Below are 23,367 nucleotides of genomic sequence, written 5' to 3'. Positions count from 1 at the left end.
GATTTGTACGTAATTGAAACACAAACTACACGATGTTCGAAAATCTGTCTCGAGTCAAATGATCGCGTCTGCGGCAGGAAGGAGTTCCCAACACCACACGACTGCACTCGTAAAGCAGTGAATAAATGATAAATGCTACGATGGTTGTCGAGTCTTGTAGGTACTTCCAGAGTCCCCACATGACTGCTTTGCAGTAATATCTAAGATTTAGGTACTTACCCGGGGGGCGTACCACCTATAAAAAATCGTTCGCGTATCTATGTAGTATAAAACTTCAAAATGATCGGATATTGTTAAACATGTCGACGGGCTATTTGGTTTATGCGACATTTCACTTGATACGCGATATTTCACTTGATACGCGATATTTATCATTGTGATCAAAGATGTGTTTTGTTTGGTATTAGCTTCAATAGTTCGATGTTTTTAATTGAACTTCAATTGAGTTTACTTTATTCAAATAGCTGAAGAAGTTTTTTTATTACGATATTTTTCCAAATTTTTCACTATAAGTGGCTCTCCTGTAAAGTTGCAAAAATGTCGCCTAAAGCAATATCCTTTCAGCCCTCGATTTTTTATATGAAGGATTTTAGACCAATTGTAGGGTAAACGTAATAAAACAGTTGAATTTTATTATGGTTTGCTTTATTTGGTGACGTATTAGGAAAATCCCAAGCAAGTGTGCACCCATTCTTACGATGTCCGCCGTGGCTTCATTTTGTGACTTTTCATTTTGTGAATTTTGATTCAGTATTTTCATTTCATCATAGACAATGTTCTAGTTTTAAATACAGGGGACAAATAATTATCTTATTATTGCGAGTAAGAATATGAAATAAAAACCATGGTATTCATTTATGGTTTTCGTTAGAAATGATTAAAATCATGAACGCGGTTGACTTCCGTTCGTAACAGTAGGTGCACAATTCCCGCTAAATCGCATGCAATTTCAAAATAAGAACAGGAACTCCAACGGCCTGAACGTCAAAAGTTGCTTCATAATTTACTTGATTCAAAATAAATGTAAATATACAATAGGTATATTGAAATAATGACGATTAATTGAAACTTGTTTCAATGCTAATTGTTACACGTTTTTATTTATTTTTAAAACTATTATGATAAAATGTCATTCCCGTTCTTATTAATCGCAAATTATATTTAAGTCGTCTGTGTAAGAACGTAATCTCCTTAAAATCACGAACAACCTCCGAATAGCTTCTTATAAACACATCTATACATCCTAAATACATCTTTGGCAGCGCTATGGAAAATATATGTACTTCTACATTATTATCATTTTTACAATGAGAATTCATCAAATATATTATAACAATCACAACATTTCATCTACGACGCGATATTAAAACGCACACGTAGAAATTATTATTAATTTATTATATCATGTATTATTGAAATTTAACTATTTACAGCTTCTAATAATATAACGGGGTTTGTTTTCCTTCAGGGTTTCACCAATTTATATTAAACGTACATTAAAATATTAGTGTTTCTTATATAATCTATTAAATTTTGACTCTGCGCTATATTAGATTATAGTTGTATATTAATTTTTCGGTCCTTTTTTGATTGCCTTTATAAAGCAATATACGTATTTGTACCTATACAGATTATTGATTGATCACATTTTTATTTACTAAAAAAATAAATATCCCAGAAGTGCTAAGTGATTTTACAAAATTACATACAGTTTTAAGATTGCTTTATTTTTATACCAAAACTAAATGTAAATTAAGTATAAATTTGAAAAATCTATAAATATGTATTCTTCTTAATCATTCAGGACCGAAAAGAGGAATTTTTATTTTGAAGGTTTCGTCAATAAAGTTTTCCCGCAAAATCAGTGTAGATATATTAAAGAAGGCTTAGGTGTTACTTATTTATTGTGTACATAAGTAAGTAATTAAGTGTGTGTCAAAAAAGTTGATTTAATATTCTTTCGTAAACGCGACTAATTTGTAGAAATTCAAGTGTATTGTAGATAATAACAATAGTAGTGGTAATTCATAAAAGAGCGTAATATTCGAAAGTTTCTTAAGAATAGTTAACAATGAAAACTAAGGCTATAAAATACTTGAATTTTCAAAGACTTTCTAACAGTAAAGCAAATATTTTAATCGTTTCATTTTAAAGACCTATTGATATAATCACCGTCACATCACACCTCGAGTAGCATTTCTTACGACTAATTATAAATTATGTTAATTATTTAACGGTACATATTACCTATTATTGGTGTTCTTTTCGTGTCAATCTATTCATATAACTATATAAACAATGAAATAAAAGGACGTTGTACTAAACTTTCAATAAGTACAATGTAATATCACAAATCACTGTATCGTCTATAAATTTATCTATCGTTATCTAATTTTCGTTAATTGCTTTTTCAATGTAATGGAAGTTATTGCGTTTTATAATAAAGTTTAAACTCGCGTGGAGTGTAGCGGTCATCACTATGGTTGCTATTAAGTTAACTCTAATGACAGTAGTTAGTAGACTCGCTTCAAAATTATTATTCTACGCGAGTAGGCACAACGGCACAGCTATTGTAACATCTATAATAACATCACTAACTACATTCTGAATAAATTGTATCCTAAATGAGTTTAAAATGAAATCGATCTTATATTATTACACTAATGGTGGGAAACATTATAATACTTTCATCAAGTGTCTATAGAAATTCTAAGAATACGTGAATATCTTATGTTGTACTTTTTGGCACAATACAGCGTTGCACTTTATCTAATCTTAACCGAATGGACTATAAAATAAGTATAAGAAAGTTATTTTTTTCCATTTTCACTCATACGTTGCAATTAGTCCTCTAAGTGTTAGTATCTTTTTAGCTCTTCACGCGGGAATCAGAGCCTTTACAATATCATATTAAATTAATTTCATGAACGAATATACATAGATACTGTCCAATTTAAGTTATTCTTAACAAATAAATTGCCAATCTGTCGCAGCAATACATAATTTTAACTATATGACCCTAAATGTTACATGGCCACAAGTTAGATTCACAACTCTTCATTATAAAGCTTCATCAAGCTCATTTATATTAATTATAAACTTTACAATTCTGAATAACAATATTCATTCGCAATACATTAAAAAAAACACTTACCTATAACACGATTTATCAATTAACAATGTACTTACAATAATTAAAAATGAAAAGGTTTTAATATAAAGAGTAGACAAGAGTTAACATTTTTTTTTACAAAACTTAAAATAGAGCCTATTCGATACTATAGTAAGATTAGAGAATACTAAAGGATTGCTTGAATAAAGCGGAAGTGTTATATAGACCATTGAAACAGAGGTGTGAGATCGAGCACAGACACTGAGACACCTTTAGAGTTTAGACAGAACAAGGTACAAAGCATTGCTTCCGATACGAATCAGTGTAACTAGCAGGACGTTCACGAACAAAGAATCTAAGTCTAAAACATTTGTTAGTAAAAAGGAAAATAGTGAACTCACAGCTTTCGTAACGTCGAGTACATATTAACTTCATTTGATACGCGCTTAGCAGAGGGAGCGTTTTAACAGTAATTTTATTTTTTCAAACATAGTTTGAGTGATACTTTAATGTCTCTCTCAAAATAAATGAAGTTTTGTAAATCATATCAACTTTTATATAAATTTGATATGTCCTAAACATAATTATATATTATTTTCCTGCTTCTGTATCCTTGTGACTTACGTGCATCGAGTACTTAATTTTTTCCCTGACAGTTATCAGTTTAACTTACAACCCACTTCATGATAAATACCACGGTATATACACCACATAGTAACAACGAGATTGAAGATTGACGGCTGTTCTATTTTTAAAAGTGAAATGCACGTTGCTTCTCTGAGAAATAGACAGAAACCTGATGCTTACTCGTGTCAACTCACAAATAAGTAACTATGAAACTAGCCCTACTCTATTGCTACGTAACATTACGAAAATATATCAGATTTGCGGAGTTGTTTTTCATAGGTTAAGGTATTTTAGTACCGTTGAAAGCAGAGGCCTATGCCGTAAGAAGGAACTTGCTCATGGATGTTCATCAAACCGCGTACTATTCGAAATTAGCGTATATTAGGTACTGTTACTATTTTCAGATTTTTTAAATGATTATTTGTCATTTTGCAGCGAAAGCCACATTATATTAAATCTATATGACAAAATACTTAAATTACTACGAACACAATCGTAAACGTAATTAATATCTATCTAGCGGCACTTAGTGAAAGTAATATTTATTATTGCTGAAAATCTTCTAGTTTTAGGCTATATTTGAATATTAACTATAACTTAGTAACTAAAACGACTTTGTCGTCATATCCTCTGTTGCGATATATATATAAACCTACGTTAAATACGATATGTTGAATATTTGCGAACAATGATAAATTATAACATTGCATACATGCCGGGCGTAATGATATGCGTACAGTCAAGCCAGCAACCAACATGATACACATAGAAGCATGCACGTATGTACGTATAGACGAACTTCGGCAGTCTGGCTCGGTGACGCACTCGCCTCCGGTCTATATAACACTTGCAGGGCGACGTGGGGGCTGCGTCGGCAACCACCAGAGTCAATTTCCATCCCATCTTAACGTTAAAAATCCTCGGAAAGATGACGTACGACATCCATTGCGATCATCACGTTACACACATGCAACACACATGTCTATATCTTTCGTTTCACAATCATGCAACAATTACTCGACGCACGCACGAGCAGAATACGCAAAATTAATTCAGCGGTTCGTTTTCTAATGTATTTACAACAACTCGTCGTTAAAAAGAGCCACTCACTAGAATGCGATAACATCGAATGCTGCGAGAGTAAGTGTGTTTGTGATGGTGACGGTAGAGATGTAGCATTGTCCCAAATAAAAGGTTCACATAAAGCATGCGTGCATAAAGAAAATCAAAGTGCGACAGGACCACAGAAAGTGCAGTAGGTGCATGAAAGAAGGCTTAGATATATAGAACATGGCGTAGTGAAGTCATGTCGATTGTAGGTACATACTATTTTTTACAAATAATGTTTAGGATAAAACAAAAAAATCAGGGTAAGTGTTCTTGTTTCTGTAACAATGTGTTATTTGATAAAAGTGTATTTTTTCTTATCCTTATAAATATGTAGGTAATTAATCCCAAAATATTTAAATCTTTCATTAGGCAATATTCAAAGACACTAATAATATCTGTATGTTTCTATTTATATCTGAATACACTGTTAACATTACATATATTTTCATTATTGTTTTGCGTATCATAAATTTTCTAATCGTGAAAAGTATGAGCGTGGTGTTAACATTAAGGCATAATAGTAACAATCCTTTGTAACATTTAACAATATAATAAACTTTTCGAAATTAAGTTTCATTTGAAAACATTACATATATTTTCATTTCACGTTCTATATTATGTAATTGTCTTGTGACTTAAGTAATCGCAAGACTGTAGTACTACATACTCTTTTATTCATAGATAGCAAGAGTTTTAAGAGAATTTGTGTGTCGCAAGTGCTCTGTTGAAACTTATTAAGAAATATCGTACTGTCCATCTTATTATCAATTTAAACTGCAAACTATTCAATACTATGCATTCATTTTGTAGTAATTGAATAAATTTGCTGGTTTCGGTGTTGGTATTTAAGCGTCACACGCAATAAAGTCTACGTTCTTGGTGCGTTTGGTAATTATCGTAGACAGAAATGCATGTGATTCTTCACACGAATAACATCGTTGGTAATACACGAATCTGTTCATTAATATGCAATTTTAATTGAAATTTGTTTGACTTTTGTGTTTTTTGTTTTATAATTTGTTTTTCTACAGTATTTAGTTAATACTGTTCACCGTTTTTTGGTTGCCTAGGTGTTTAATATGGAAGTATTATAGGAGGCTTAAGCGTTACTTCAAGTCTAAGCTCCTCAGGGACCATATATGGTTCAGACCATACGAAAGTTTTTTAAAGTGTGTGACGATTGGTTCTCTTTTTTGAGAACGTTTTACTTCATTCAGCTAATTTAGCATTTTCTCCAAATGCCTCCTAATAGTTGTTAACACCAGTCGTAACTTCATTCTCAAGAATCGAAAAGGTTGTGATTTTGATACGCATACTTATTTATGCGGACAAACGTTTTTTTTGAGATGCATAACACATGAATTCAGATTAATGCATTGCAACTAGTTCTACGTGTGACCAACACGGAGGCGACGTATTGTTTTAAACTTTTAAACGTTTAAAACAAGAGGAAGCTGACCCTGGTCCGGCGCGCGTCGCCCTTGCCGCGCCGGCCCATGCCGTACTGTCACATGGCTGTGTCGGAGCTACTCCCCCCCGGCTTGGCGTCTCCACCACCTCCGCCACCGCCCTCCTCATCCCGCGATGTACCTCGCCCCCCGCCAGACCCAGCCCCACCCGCTGATAAACCCGTGAACTCCAATTTGTACTGCATTTACACAAATCCACATTAGAATAAAATCAAATAAATTCGTGAGGTCCACAAACATTTATAACTTCAAATCTTCAGTAGCAGTTGATCATCGAAGTTTCTTTTTTTTCATGATATACTTTAAGTAAATCAAATGCTAATGCAGGTTTCGAAGTTTGACACTGATTAAGGAACACCATGCACGCCAACAACTTTAAATTTAAAAAGCAGGTAAATAGACACCAATTGTACAAACACACAATATTGAAATCAATTACCATATAGAGGAAGAATTTTACGAGGTTGAAAGACCAACAGTTCTAGCGGAGGTATTTCATTTTGGGTAAGATAAGATCGGGGTCGCTTAAAGTTTATATTGAAATATATATTTATATAAACTCTAAGTTAACGGAAACATATCACACAGAGACTAATCTAAAAAGTTTCATCGCAACATCACATGAACAACATTCAACATTTAGCTATCGATAACACCATCAAGAACAACGCTACGCTAAGGTCTTCAAGTATCAAACAAATATTAACAGCTGATTAGTTCGGTAATATTAGTATTTTTTTTAGAAATGAACACAGTTTTGAATCCACAATATACCTACATCAACCATTCAAAACACTATTTTCACTTTTATAGGTGGATGCTTTTTGTAAATTTGGTTTCCAATACATAGGAACTCTTTGAGGCATACACAGGGAGTACTGAAAAATGAAATAAAACATATCGAAAATAAAATAAAAGCCAAATGAACAAATAATAATAATAATAATTGTGAAACAGATTCATGTTCTCGTTTACAGGATGTAGCATTTTTTTTATTGTTCTAGCTTTTAGCCAATTTTGCCACGTAAACAATCGAAACAAGATTTATAGCAACAAATAATAGACATTTCTATAAAATGGAAGGATATGACAGTATACATGATGTACACTGTCATATCATAAGTACATGGATGCCTGGATGATGTTATATGAAAGTGCAACACAGAGACAGACCGAGTCGTCCCTTGTATTCGCTGAGGTTTTGTTTATCGCTTTATCCAGCGGTATAAGACCCTGGATGGATGGAACCATCCGGCGTGAGGCGATAGGAAAAACAGAAATAAACAAATAAAATATGTATATTAAACGATAATAACAGTAATGGGATATCTTGTAAATTGTATTTTTTTTATTCTATTGCTATGTCAAACTCTATTCTATGTTACTATAAGATTTATTCTTGATGTATCCGATATTGAATATCGCGGGTCACTTTAAATTTCTATTTGTTTTTAAGACGTATAATCTAAACCAAGAATAAATCTTTTCAACTGTAATCACACTGTTCCACCTTTCTTTCGAAATTCTAACAACCACGAATGAAATATAATCTTTAAAGTACTTAACAGGTGCAACACTCTGGTGCCTTTTAACCACTCCCACACGGGCCTCCCACGGCAAAGGTACCTAAGGAACATTATGTTCCAATGCACTAACATTATTATATTTCCTACTTAAATAACTAGAAAAATGTGCGCAGTGTGGCTCAAAAATCTTATAATTGAAAAAAATTATATCGATTTAAATACGTTGAAATAATTACCTTGTTCGCGCACTCGAAGCAAGTGGTGACAACTTTACTTATCACGTTCATGAGGTGCTTGGTCTCTTGGATGACGTTATCGACTTTGCTGAATGTAGCAGCGCGTCCCACCGTGGGCTCCTTTACCGTAAATTGTAATTGTTGAACGTAGGTCGGTACTTTGTCCAGATGTTCCAGAAGTTCTTTTTTTGTTGAACCGGCAGGAACCTTAAAAATAAAACGTTAGTAATTTGGTGGTAAAACTCCTTCATCGCAATTTAATAAATTTTATTATCGTACCTGGTATGAAAATTGTCTTACAATCTTATAGAGCCTATTCGCTTCTTCAGCAAAATACTCTGCTTGTGTGAATAGGTCTTGCGTTGTATTTAAACGACCCTCGCCTTTAGTAAATTGATACATAGCAAAAGCCATGGAAGACATATTTTTTGCCCTGGAATAGATTACGCAAAACAATCATTGAATGTCTTTTTACAAATTGTTGGGGGAGCGTTAGCTCCAAACCGATTTTGAAACAGCGGTCATTGTAAAATGATAGGTAATACAGGAACATAAACATTAAAAGCATTATTAATGTCTGCGACTCACTAATCCTTTATATATTATTACAATTAAACAAGAATCAATACACTAAATAAAACTAAATACCTTTTTACGATGTCGTTGTTTTCGTCGGCGGCGGCGCCCTGCCATCTCTCAGTCTCAGCGTCCATTTCTGAAGACATCATTTTCATTTCTAGACCCGATTTCGCTATTTTTGCTTGCTCGTCCGAGTCCAATTTGACGGCTTTTAAAGGTTTACTCGTCGTACCGTGTTTCTGGAAAATATTAAGTAGTTATAAATTATATGATGCCTGTAGTTTACTTCTGTAAATATGTTCGGATCTCAACTCACACCGGGTCTTGGTAAACTGCTGTACTGTTGTTTATCGGGTTTATCGTCTGTGATGTGGAGCAGTTCTGTGGCGAGACGTGCGGCGTCAGCGAGCAGCCAGGCCCACATGTCCACGAAGACGTCAAGGTTTTCCCGCGCGGCCGCACTGCCTGGATATGCCGCTAGTGTGCGCGCTGCCGTCACCACTTGAGGACCGTATATCCTTAGATTGATTTCGGCAAATTTTGCGCTGACTTGAAGGGTTTCCGACATTGCTATGTGTCTAAGTAGTTTACATACCTGAAATTTTAATAAGAACGTTTTTAACATCAACCGTATTATTGGTTGTTTTTGTTTGGAATTTTGTACCTTACCTCTATAATATGGTCTAATTGTTCGTGGAGACGACTGGCTATATGATGCAACCTCTCCGATTCTCTCTCGCCACAGGAACTGGCTGAGTTCGAAATAAGTTTTTCTAAATTGTTTATAGATTTATTTCAGTAGGCTTGTTGATATAAAGGGTATCAGTACGATCCGTCGACTTACCTATATGTGCGAGGTCCGAAGCGAGACGTTTAGCTTCGTCTGCAAGTGGGGCCAAGTCTCTTGCTTGGTCGCGAGCGGCGGCTACTAGGGCTCGTTCTAGTTCTGATGCTGCACCAGTAGCGCCTGTGCATGCACTTTCCAGTGCAGCGCTACTACTTATACCACCTTGTTCCTCCTATTGTTTAGAAAATAAAATTTTAAATTCCGGTCCCAATAATGCTGTATCATTTAAAATCAACTATTATTATTATTGCATGGGCGCATACTATCATTTTTTGAACTTATCTCCCGGCGACGAAATGACTTCATAAAGCACCTTGTCGTTCAGGGCAAAGTAGAAGGCACCAGATCGCGTGGAAGGTTGCACATGCTATGGACCGACCAAGTCAAGTCGTCAGTTGGCGGTTGTTTGCATGAGTGTACAAGGCTCATCACAAACCGGGAGAAGTGGCGATTGCTTCTAAGGCGCACAAATTCTATTGCCCTTGTACGAGCATACGGCCCACCTGATGGTGAGTGGTTACCGTCGCCCATGGACTTCAGCAATGCCAGGGGCAGAGCCAAGCCGCTGCCTACCTATCTGCCCATAGTAATGATACCGAATGACGACCACGACCGCTCTGATAACAGTGATACGAAAAAAGGAGTTTATTACTTCCATGAGATTATATGTATGTATTTTGTAAGACGTCTGGTGTATTTGGCATATTTGGTTGTAACTGCATCATTGATTTTACAAATTTTTTGTTCATTTTCTATTTCTTGTAACAAGTTCGCGAATAGCTGCCTGTAGATGAAAGATATCATCGTGTGGAAATAAAAATCGCAATATTAATGAAATTTGTCATTACTGGTTTAATTATTATTTTGTTCTTAGTTCTCAAGGGTTGCTGGTACCACAATCCAACCTATTGCATTTAAAAGCATATTGTATTTAAAAGTACTCTGTTTATATAGTTTGATTCGTATCTACCAGATTTTTGAAAATACTGACCAGCGAAACCGCTACGGCAACGAGTCTCTCCAGCTCGTAAGCTATTCTCTCGGCCAGAGCTAGTATTTGCTGTCTGTGTTCATGCGAGGTGTAAGCGGAGTCTGTGAAGTCGTGCGTTCGTTCAACCAAAGCCCGCAGCGTGCCAGCTAGGGCTCGTCTGCGTGAGGCGTCCGCTCCGCCCCGGGCTCTTGCTGCCCTTACTTGGGATGACAGTCCTCGCAGAGCACCCAATGCAGTCCCTGCCTCCCACTGAGCTGCCTAAATTTCCAGATAAAAATGTTTTCATAATCTGAATATCAAATTTATTATTAATGTAATTTGTGGAAAATGTCTTTGTTACGATTGTATGAATGACATTGGATAATATTGTGCTACATTATAAAATTTAAACTTGAATAAAACTTGAGCTGCAGATAAGGAATAATAAATTAAAACTATTAGGTACCTAATAAATTGAGAAGTGACAAGCACTAAATTAACAATAGTGTTGAGAACTAAATACGTTAGACAGGGCAAGCTTAAAGTACACTCACCAGTTTGATATTATCGATTATGGCATTAAACATTGTGTACGCTAAGGATGTTTACACCGCCTTATATCTTTGCATTGCTAAACAGCTTCAGTTATGATCGCAAGACACAAAACACGGTGTAAGCTATGCTTAGTTACCCAACATTTATTAAAAATACTCCTAAATATGATCTACTCTTGTATTACGTTATCGTTTAGTTAAAATAGTCAAAGAAAAGGCGTCGCATTAAGCTTTAATCAGACGTTTATACCCAGATTATTTATGCGTGGCTGGTAGCAAAACCATACATTGTTGTGCTTAATACTAATTGTTTAGTTTATGAAGCTTGGACTATTTGTATCATTTATTTGATTTCTTTTAAATGTGACGTACGTTTCATTAGATATTTTTTTTTATTGCTAAGATGAACGGATAAGCACACGGCACGCCTGATGTGAAGTGGTTACTGAAGCCCAAAGAAATTAACCATTTTAATGTCACCGCCTACCTTGAGACATGAGTTTTACCTTCACGGCTGAAATAAGCAGGCTGGTGGTACCTACCCGTGCGGGCTTACAAGACGCTCTACCACCAGTAAAAATCCATAAAAGGACAGTAAAATTGAGGTTTCTATAATAGTGAAAAATATGAAGAAAGTTCCATGAATAGGTGCAAAAAAGAAAACAAAAATTACTGTACTAATTACGCATAGTTTGTATACAAGCTTAACTTTTAAGAACTTACTATTGTTTCTAGTGCTGTGTAATCAATATAAATAGATAAAGAGGCGCTGATCTACCTGGGTTTGATAAATAATACCTGATCATGACTATCCGAGAAAGGTTTCAACTACAGGAAAAGAAATAAAAACATTTACGCATCGAAGAAACAATATTTCGTTAAAAGACAAGAAAGGGAAACCAAGGTGTTTAAGGAAATACGTATTAATTATTTCGACGTATTAAATTAAAACTTTTAGCTATTTTCTTTACTCACCGGTTTATGTCCACTTCAGGCTATTTTAGCTTAGGTTTTATTAGTGTGCATGGTTACTATATGTGCAAAATTCTTAATAGATTAAATTTGATATGCTTTTTATAATTTAAAAACAGTCAAATAGTAGAAATTGTGTCATAAATTCAGTTTACGTCATGATCGTTTCGTATTCTAGTAGTTGTATGGTCTGGACGTAATTGTCATGGTTGTTTTCTTTACCGATTCTATATTATTATAGGAAGACATTTTACGTTGGCATAGTTGAATGGTACGCTAGTTCATTTGAAATAGGTTTTAGGCTATAAAAGGGTTTAATGTTTACAAAGTCATCGTGCGCTAATGAGAGTGCGTGCTGTGGATGACTGGCTGGCTCTCTGGAAACGTTTCGTCAAATAATTGTGATTTGGAAAATGTTCATTATATTTTGATGAGGGTTTTCGCAAAAAAAAGCTGTCGCTTTGGATATCGTAGGATATAATAACCTATAAAATTGCCGTTTTAACATACTGGCCATTTGAAACGCAATTTATGTATGGCTGTGGCTGGCAATAAATTCTAAACTTAAATGAATTTTATTCAAGAAATATCTATTGAATGCTATATTTCAAATTCAGGCTTTTGTTTAGTGATTAGCGTTTTATTCTTTTGCAGTGTTTTGTTTTCACTACATTTGTATATTTTTGATCAATATGGACACAATAAAGATTTGAATAATTTTGGAATACGAGTTTCGTCGCGGTAGCAACGATGCATATACGCTTCACAAAATTAATAACGTGTACAGAGTGTATACTACAAACGAACGCACGACTCGTTATTGGTTTGAATACTTCCGACGTGGAGATTTTGATCTAAAAAATGAGCCCCGTGGTCGCTCGAAAAATAAAGACAACAACGACGAATTAAACGCTACAGTGGAAATGACGGTACTTAATCTACAGCTGAGTTAGCAGTAACTTTCAACGTTAGCATTGAAACAATATTGATCCATTTGCGTCAAATTGGCAAGGTAAAAAAACTTGATAAGCGGGTGCCGCACGAACTGGCCGATGGTCAGCGCGACGAACGGTTTATTGTATGCCTTGCATTTCTTAACACCACAGAAACAAAGGGATTGTTGATAATCGTAAGCGGTTATCACATTGTTGTACTGTATACCAGACCTTGCATCGATAGACTTCTCGCAACAAGAAATTTTAATGTTTTTTAAACATGGTAGGGAAAAAGTTCAATATGCGAGACGCGGCACAAAATATCTGTGAAGAGTTTGTTAGCTCCCATACACTTCTTCAAGAAGAGCAATGCTCAAATTACGACTACGCTGGCACAGATGCACCCATAACATATATCGCATATTTTGATTGATAAAAAAATTAATAAAAATGTATAACCTTCTCTGTAAAGGCGATTTCATAGCTAAAGGCCTAATATTTGAACAGTCTCAACATTAAGCTGCTCCAAAATGTTCCTACTATATCTACCTACTTCGTCTACCTAGCTTGAAATTTGAAAAGTATGAAATTTATTTTCCTATTGATAAATAGTAAACATTTTTTCCATGGTGATGGTTATCTACCGATTATGATTATGCCATTTTAATTTGTTTGGTTTCAACTGACCGATGAAAACGTAAACCACATTAAAAAACGTAAATTCTAGAAGATTTTTATATTATAAACTGGATATATCTAATTAATAATTAACGTAGCTTTCTTAAATATAATCTTGATAACTATAGAAAGCGCCGCACTACCGAGCGGGAAGTTTGCCAATCGCGATAATGTGATTTGTATCTGTGAACTAATCCGGCTATGACATAATATTTCTTGGAAATTGAAAAGAAATTTACTTAAGAAGCCGAATATAATAAAAGAAACCCAATTTCGTAACGACCCAAGTGGAATCGATATCAGCTGACGTTCTATTTAAAGTATATTCCTTACATCGTACATTTGAATTCGTTGCCACGATCGTAATTTCCTGATCTGATATCTGTTTTTTTATTAACATTTTCAACTAGATTTTTAGTAGATCTTTTCGTCCTCTGTATTGCGCATTTTAAAATTACTGATTTGTAAAATAAAGTATCAATTCTTGAGTGAACAGCTCGATAAAACTATTTCTTTTTTGTTTTTCTTGTTCATTATAAGTCTTCGCGATCGCAATTGAATTGATCTGAAAAATTATCTTGACCTTATGCTCACGATCCGATTTTCCGAAGGTGCATAGTTTAATATTTTATAATATAATTTAATATACCTTTGCGACACTTATTAATACAAATTCTCATCTGTGTACGGATCAGGTACATTATCGATTAACTGTAAATGTAACACGATACCCAGCTTTCCGATGCTTGACAAGGAAGCCATTCCGACGTTTCGCGCCATTTGTATGTTTTATTCGAGAAGTTGGTATTCCTTGTCTCAAAACCGCCATTTTATGAAAATAATAAATCAACGTATTGTAGTTTTCACGTATAAATTAATTAATGCTTTAGTACGATCTTAACACTTATCTATTGTTAGACCATAGTAAGGTTAACTGCACGCAATCGAAAGACTTTGGTTGTGAATCGAGCGAAAGGATTCGCTGTAATTTGGCAGAATGATTAACAGTCAGGCCGTTATTTTCAGTATAGAATGAAATGAGTATTTAGACTCAGTTAATTCAAAAATTCCTAAATAAATTTTAAGTATAAAAAAAATTATGAAAATAAATTTAATACCGCGATTATAAGTGCAACTAAAAATATGAACCATTTTTTTAATACTTATTTAATGAAATTAAAGTAGTCTTAGTTTTATTGAACATCAACATTAAACTGACGTTTTTTTTCCGTAATGTACTATACTCTCCGACTCCAGTATGTGTTTACTATTTGGGTTAGACTTGTTTATACGACATCCAGATAAACCGTCAGCAATAATTTCTCTAGATACAGGTTTTTACAGCCTTCTAAGCCGTAACGTCTACGACACTGACATATTTTATCATACATATTATTACAATCTTAAATGTATTTAATATCTTTTACCTTTTCTAACGACAATAATCTGATATTAAGCCGAAGATGACTTCAGTGCTGGAAAGGCGGAGTTTACTTTAATGATTCACTTAAGGCCATAAAGTTATTAGAATTTGTGTAATTCAAATATAAATCTATATTTCCATTAATAAGGTTAACTATTGAGTTTAGTTAATGAACGTTATGTCTTTCATAAGGTGCAAGTTCTAAGCCATAATAAAAAAAGCCGCGACATGATTCTGCTTTTGAATAATATTTCGTTCGATTCTTTCCATATTTGCTTTGTTTGATTTTTAAGTACGATTACTACATGGACGGCCAGATTTGTCACAAAGATGGATGTCACAGGGATGTTTCATAAAGTGCAATACACAAACATTCGACTAATATAAGCGAACGAAGAATTTGAAAATTGCATTCAGCTCCATAACAGAAATGAGTTTCCAACTTCTTAACAAAACTGAAATGTAATTTCTTTTTGTTTTTCTGTGGCACTACCTATGGCCAGATGGGTGTTATTCGGTCGGGCTTAAAATATATATGGATTCTGCTTTAGAAAAAACAAAGAGGGGCGTTTAACGTAACTACTGTTGAAGTTGAAAAATAATGCATTGTGAGTTTTTTATTATTATTATTTTTGACTTCGTCTACTGCAGTTGCTGTAAACTATATAAACTGTTGAATTTCTTCAGAGAATAATTTGAGCACTGTAAAATGACAACAGTTATTAGGGTTTAGTAGCGTAGATATAACATTGTATAGTTGTAGGGAGAGCAGGGATCATCCCAGATTTGTTGTATAGACCCGGATTAAGCGGTAGAAGCGTTTCCAATGTTAATCCCGGATATTACGGTCAAGATTACCCGTTTTGTCACCTGGTGTGTTACTTTGTTATTGCGGAATATGTTTTTATTAATGTAGCCGGACTAGCTCATAGTTCAGTCGGAGGAAAACGGATAATGAGAACGACGTGGTACCCCTGTAAATTTTAGGTAGAAATCAAAATACATACTACCATATTCGCAGTCTCGCTCAGCGCGCAGTCTTTTTTTATACGCTTTTATTAGCTTTATACGTATGTTAGTACATATACGGAATCTTTGACCGTGGATTTGACCCACTTCAAAACCTCGGATTACCTTGAAATTAGCCGTACTTATCAAGGACCCATAACAATTCATTATTTTAAGCAGTTAGAACGGTTATTTAAACTAATTATAGTATCTAATGTCATATAATAATTGTATCGTTCGGTTTATTCTAGAATGATCCAGAACTAAAATAAACCAATTAGGATAATATTTAGACACATTATATTATATACATATATCTAAACGACATCAGAAAGGTGCTACTATTTACATTAGATTAAAGCTATACCATTGTTTCAACTTGTGAAATCATTTATAGGTTAATATTTTTGATTTAGTCACGTTTTGACAAACTTTCCCGTTTAGTCTCAATCATACTTTTAGTTTCACCAATATAACTCATAACAAAGGCAAAATTATAATTACAATCGAATATTAGACAGATATTTGATCCTTTCATCGTTCCGTAAGTGTCCACGGAGTCTAGTTTAGTCTACGTTCGAAGTCAGTATTTAGTATTAGAATTCGGGTCTAGGTGTATATATTCTTCCGGCACATATCGAAGAAGTTATCCAAGTTAAGGACCCCTAATTCTACTTTAAAGCTATCTGCGCTAGACGAGCCAATAAGTTCGCGATGTCACGTGTGGAATTTCAAGGAATGGTGATAAACACTATTTTAAAATAAAATTTAAACGCGGAGTGCAGTCCATTGCGTGTCGAAAAGGTATGTTTGTTCAAACTGCCAAAATTCGTCTACACTATGCGAATTCGTGTTTCTATTCAGCTAGCTCCACTCGTGCTCAGCTCATCTCATCGTCATCATAAAGATAAGAATAGTGAAGAAATTTTCTAGATATTTGACATTAGTCAGTCGAAATTGTCTATGAAAATTTAAATTACGTGACTTTGAAATATTTCATTGATAAATATAATACGTGAAAACACACATTTATTTTTAAATGTATAGGATTATTTTTAATTCATTATTAATTGAGTTTATTGAATATCAAACCTCATGTCCATGTTCTTCGTGGCCGGGCAAGCCGTCTCGTACTACGTAGTGTATGAGGTCCATCGCCCGTCGCATTTGACAAAAAACAGTGTCACGGTTTTCTCTCGCCGATGCGCTTCCCGGATGTCGCATGCATGTCTGTTGATTTTACAAATGAATTCGACAGTATTTATGAGCTAGTATTGTTCTTTACAATATAATATTATAGTATCATCATTATTTAACATCATAAAATACAAGAAATACGAAGCATGTGATGCTAATATCCTCGCTCCGGCTTAATACATTAGCTGATTAAATCCATAAGGCCTTCTGAACGCAGAGAAAGTCATAGATGCATTCGATACAAATTATCAGTATGATATTACTTCTACTTGAGTTTTTTAAAACAATTATTTTTGACAAAGGCTTCGGGACGAAGATGGCTCTGCTATTTAAAAATATTTAAAGACAAACCAACAGAGTTTCTTCCAGATTTGAAATTTGGTATTAGTTACAGTTATAGAACGAAAAAGAAATGATTATTCCGAAAAAAACATTATTCATATATATAAAAAGTTCGTAAAATGTTGCGGAATGAAATCGGAGGCGAGACGGCGGAACATTTTTCTGGAAGAGCTGACAAATTGCACGAGCTGCTGCCATCCGCGCTCATGACGTCGACTGTTAATCTCACAGAGACGTATAAACACTACCTACACTCGTATGACCTTTTATGTGATTGATATGTTTACGCACTTTTTTCTAATAGTGACATTTATCAACAAACATGCCTAAGCAAATTAAATCTAACTAGTGGTCCCGCAGTAGTCGAAATTCGACTATATTTAACTGAAATTGTAAGTTTGTACACTATTATGATTCTATTCTCAAAGACTATTATGCTTCTATAATCACAAATTTCGCCAAAACTACACTATAGAAAAATATTAATTAATAAAGACAAACAATATTTAATCTATTCTCAATTTGATCACAGACGTCAAGAACAAAAGTTTGACAATAAATAAATAGTATGCATGCGTGTGTGCGTCAAATACATGGTATGTAGTGTGTGTAATGTTTTCTTTATTGATTTAATGTATTTTTAGGCATAAATTTAAAAAATATTAACATTCTGTACTACTTCTCTATATTCTCTATAAGTGTGGGAAATTTCATACTCCTCCATCCGCGCAATTTTCGTAAAAATGGATACAAAGTTTTTCCTTCACGTATTAATATATAGATAATAAATTAGTAGTTGTAAAATTTTGAGAAATCGTTTAAATAATTAGAACTAATAAGTTTTAATTTTGTCAACATTTTATAATTTCTGTTCTAAGCATTCGTCTTCCGTGAATCTGCGACCACAAAAATCGTAAAGTATCCGAAACTTTGTATAGTATAAATGTATAAAGTATGAAAATTTAAATGTTTTAAATGAACCATTTAATATATTATGTCAATGAAAGACCTTTAATTTAATCACGAAGGCCTTACGATATCATTACGGAGAAATAAAAAAAAAAACAGGCACTTACGGAACACAGAGATATACTCACATTTGCATCGTCGCGCCAACTTTCCTAACGAAATTGCTACAACGTTACGCTTATTGCAAAACATTATTTAAAAAGCTCGCCGCATTAAAATAATTTGTTTAATCCTGTTGAAATAAATAATAAAAAAAACTTCACGCAATTTCAAGCTAAGCTTTTCAGCTTTTCGTAATCACGGAGAGTGCAGACTTTATATTAGTGAAGCACCTAAATATTTATTGAAAATCTTTTGTGAATATAATTTAAATATTTATCTAAACTAGAGGACACGCAGTAGTCGAAATTCGACTATACATAATTGGAATTGTAAGTTTGTACACTATTATTATGATTGTATTTTATACTTCTATAATCACAAATTTCGCCAAGGCTATAAAAAATATTAATATAGACAAACAATATTTAATCTATTATCAATTTGACCACAGACGTCAAGAACAAAAGTTTGACAATAAATAAATAGTATGCATGCGTGTGTGCGTCAAATACATGGTATGTAGTGTGTGTAATGTTTTCTTTATTGATTCAATGTATCTTTTAAGCATTATTTAAAAAAAAATATTAGCATTGTGCACTTCTTCTCTATATTCTCTATAAGTGTGAGAAGTTTCATACTCCTCCGTCCGCGCAATTTTCGTAAAAAGGGATACAAAGTTTTTGCTTCACGTATTAATATATAGATAAACCGCATCGTGCTGCTTGCAGTTGACAAAATAAAACAAAAAAAAATCTTCAGCAACAACCGAGGTGAACTGCGAAATTGATCGAGTGTGAGTGATATTGTTCTGATTATAATAGTTTTGGTTATAAATTAAGACTCTGTGACCGTAATGGTTGAGCATTGAAGCAAATCAACGTATTATGGTTTCCCGAATTGGCTTGGCACGTACATAATTGATAGCATCAGCGACCAAATGCCAAAGCTAATTTAGGTGGGTCGTGGGATTCGGGTGGACAACAGGATTGAAAATTTATCGCGGTCCATTCGTGTTAATAACAAAACCTCGCCCGGTCGAGGTCTTCAATTTAACACAATCCTGGAGGATACTGAATTGGGTAAGAGGATTTGTATTCTTCTGCTTTCGTATTTAAAAAAAAACGTGACTAATTGAAGTTTTTTTTGTAAATCGTACTATAATTAAAACCGTATAAGTTTGTTCTACTATAGACTATATTACTTAGCAATTATAGACATTAATTTGCTGATCTTCCAATGTAATACCATAAAATATGCAAACACTGAAAATGCAGTCCGGTCATTATTGAGAACAAGGAGAATAGTTTGCATTTGAACGGTAGGTATAGGCTCACAGTTGCCCTTAACAAGCGTAAATTTAAGTGTTTTTTGTACCTAAGTTGATAGCCTTGAGAGGTTATTTCAACGTTACCTTAACTAGTAGGTGAGCTCACGGGGCTCAAACCGGAGTGATGCTAACACTGACCCTAACAAGAGCAGTGCTTCGCAGAATCTATCACTGGATCGGAAACGCGACTCACTGAGAAGATCTTCTATGTGGGCTGTGTCTATGGGTTGATTCGCTCGTCGAGCCCTTCGTCGCAAGCGACGGGTTCGACGAGGACGGTGACTGGGTAAGTGATGATTCTCATATGTACCTTTGACGAAGTAAGGAGCATCAGTGTTGAACGTTCTAGTACATTCCTGGCAGCAGCGACCTGGGCCCTCCGTCGCTCGTCCCGCAGGTCGGCGCGGCGCTCGGCCGTGAGCCGCGCCAGTTCCACCATACCGCCGCCGAATTTGGTGAATGCTCGCACGAACTCCGCGAAATTAGAGACCGACTCCAGCCGGTCTAACGATCGCGCCACCTGTCGGATCCGGGTACCTCGAATTCGTACACAAACATCTAACTTACGAGCCATAATTCACAAGTTGCCGTGAAGTTTATTCGAACTGAAATAGATACACGTAACGTGAATTCCGTCGCCAGTTTTCATGAGTTTCGACTGTTATATTGCGATACATAACTTTGTTCCTTGAGTCGGGTGTGAGTGAATAAAATAATTTATAGACTTTCAAATTTTATCATCGAATTCTAAGCGGCATTATGTGCGCATTTTTTATTCTTACTGTCGCGGGTCAGTGTTTTGTGAGGGTAAGACGCTGATAGAATTTGGACCCTGTCGTTGTGTTGATAATACTTGGTTCATTTACAGTCTGTACTCGGAACGGGATGAGATATTGGATTTCTTCATTGTGTTGCCCAATTTTACTTTCTAATTCTCGTCCTTATTTTTTATTATTACGTAAATGGCTAGACGAACTCATGGCTCATCTGTTTCGATGTAGTTGTCGTAGCCCCTAGACATTACAACATGGCTGCCGCTATTTTTTGTTCTGCTGTTATTGTACTGTTTGAGCTAATAAATTTACCTTATCCTTAGCAAGCAATAGTTGTCGAACAACTACCATGTCTGCCAAAAGTAAGACTCTGGTGACAGCCGCGAGTAGCGCCCTTGCCGCGGACACCATGCCAGCTCCGTCGGCCCCAGCACACACTCGTTCAATGGCGCGGCCTGGAAGAAAATTATTCGATATCTAATATTTAAAATTCAAATTCAAAATTCAAAATCATTTATTTCAACTTAGATGTCAGCATAACACACTTGTTGAATGTCAAAATATAAATAACAATGTTAACTCTACCACCGGTTCCAAAAAAAGCCACAGTCCTGAGAAGAACCGGCGAAACAAACTCAGCGGCCTTTTTTTTTCACAAATACTTTTTTTTTTAAATAAGTAAAAATATTTACAATAAACGAAAAAACAAGTCAAAAAATACAATAAAAAAAAAAAAAAACTCCTAATGATAGCTATATAATCTTAATCTATTATTAAATATTTACTATTTAATCAGAAAGCATATTATGTTTATATGTCTCTGAAGACAACACTGTATCCTTAAATTTGCCGCCTTATAAACGTGTTAGGTACACCTAGAAATAGGTCCATGATGTTGTATCTTTTATTCATAGATAATTTAAAGAAAATACAGCGTAAGCTAATTGCACCGGGTTTTTTAACCACAGTTACGCGAAAGTATTACTAAAAAACGATTGAAAATAGAAATGAGAGAGAAACATATACAACAGCAACAAACATAATATCCATTTGTGTGGCTTTGTGTAATTTATTGCAAAATCTTCGAACAAGATGAGCAAAGATATCCGTCCCACGATATTAAATTCCACATTCCGGCACATTGTGACCGAACGGCATTGTAAACTGCTTTTGAATTACAGGCATTGATAAATCTTTTTCAAATAGTTAACAATTTTGGTTTCAAAGTGGTATTAAAGGTTTTTTATCGCTATTAAAATTTGATGAACAGAGAACATCATATCTGAAAATAGTATACTCGAGAAGTTACGCCTTTCTTATTATCCATCCATAGAAGAAGTCGTCGATTTTGAGTACTGGTCGTACGAAAATTTCAGGTGGCTTTTATTATCACTACATAGTATAAAACAAAGTCGCTTTCTCTGTCCCTACCTATATATCTGTCTGTCCCTTTGTATGCTTAAATCTTTAAAACTACGCAACGGATTTTGATGCGGTTTTTTTTAATAGATAGAGTGATTGAAGAGGAAGGTTTATATGTATAATGACATCCATTAAATAGTGGAGAAATCAATAATAAATTACAGTTTCCGAAGCGAAGAGAGGGCGGGTCGCTAGTATATGGATAAAAAGAAACTTTTATAGCAAGATCCTCGAGGCGTTTACATACTGTATTTAGTACGCAATTATGAATCAGTAACTACCCATCAGCAGAAACAGGTTACCTTATTCCCTAATCATTCCTTCGTCATCATCATCATCATCATCATCAATTATGCGATGTAAATATAGAGAGCTTCACCGGAAAAAAAATGTGATTACTATGAAACAACTATAAACTAATTTTAAATTGTGTAAAAACGCCAGAAATATTGAATTTTCCGAAACCGATATGGTAAGTTAAACATATGTAATCTCAATAATCTATAGGAATATATTTAGCGAAATCTATACAGCCTACTGCACTGTTGGTAAGTACCACAACTCTGTTTATTTCTATCGCGAGTAGTCATGAGTTTCCTTTTGAAGGGAAATATTCGTTATAAAGCTCAATTAAGACTTTGACCTCATACCTCAAGGTGAGCCATTCCCTTTGGGATATCCATGTTCAATGTTCTCGTATACGAGTCGTAATCGGTACAATAAACGATTGAAGATGTAAACTATTAACATTTCTGATCGTAATTCTGAACACTAAATTCGAATAAACCCACACATGCTTTATTGATTATCGTTTAAAATTTAAAAAATTTTAATGTTAATTAAATTGATCCACTAATTAGCTGCACGTTTATTTGCCGTGTTTGTGTGTAATTAACGTGGTTTGGTGCTGAAAAATGCAGCTGTTGCAAATTTGATGGATGGTTTTAAAGAAACGCTTGCGGTGCCGGTAATTTTTAAATTTCCAAATTTAGGTTACACTGTCGCAATGCAGTGATTCGGTTTGGAGTTCATAAACACGTAGATAGGATCTTGCAGTTTAAGTCGGGGCTTTATTTGAATAAGCCATGTAGACGAAGTGGTTCGTTTTACGATACAACCAATGCAGTATTAAAATAATACGGGTTAAAGTATGAAATTACCGTTCTATTGTAATAGGTACTTCGAATTG

At 34.5% G+C, this 23,367-nt stretch overlaps 1 protein-coding gene across 2 annotated transcripts in view; it reads right to left on the bottom strand.

Annotated features, from left to right (window-relative positions):
- Positions 1–628: 628 nt before the first annotated feature.
- Positions 629–23,367, bottom strand: part of LOC101741878 (alpha-catulin) — a 76,242-nt gene continuing 53,503 nt past the window's right edge. Inside the window, exons 3-13 of one of the 2 annotated variants that reach the window (XM_062668655.1) lie at positions 21,069–21,211; positions 20,294–20,503; positions 17,139–17,276; positions 10,498–10,755; positions 9,504–9,678; positions 9,329–9,411; positions 8,976–9,254; positions 8,729–8,898; positions 8,360–8,513; positions 8,081–8,287; positions 629–6,497 (exon numbers count right to left, since the gene is read on the bottom strand). In XM_062668655.1, coding sequence (XP_062524639.1) covers positions 6,357–6,497; positions 8,081–8,287; positions 8,360–8,513; positions 8,729–8,898; positions 8,976–9,254; positions 9,329–9,411; positions 9,504–9,678; positions 10,498–10,755; positions 17,139–17,276; positions 20,294–20,503; positions 21,069–21,211 — 1,958 coding nt within the window. In that variant the 3' untranslated portion in view covers positions 629–6,356. Of the gene's footprint in view, positions 7,197–8,080; positions 8,288–8,359; positions 8,514–8,728; positions 8,899–8,975; positions 9,255–9,328; positions 9,412–9,503; positions 9,679–10,497; positions 10,756–17,138; positions 17,277–20,293; positions 20,504–21,068; positions 21,212–23,367 lie in introns of both variants that reach the window. The other variant, XM_062668656.1, reaches the window with a different exon arrangement.

This window comes from Bombyx mori, chromosome 5, assembly GCF_030269925.1.
Source record: "Bombyx mori chromosome 5, ASM3026992v2".
NCBI classification, from domain to species: Eukaryota; Metazoa; Arthropoda; class Insecta; order Lepidoptera; family Bombycidae; genus Bombyx; species Bombyx mori.
Note: the sequence above shows the minus strand (reverse complement) of the source record. Positions and strands in the feature narration are given on the sequence as shown.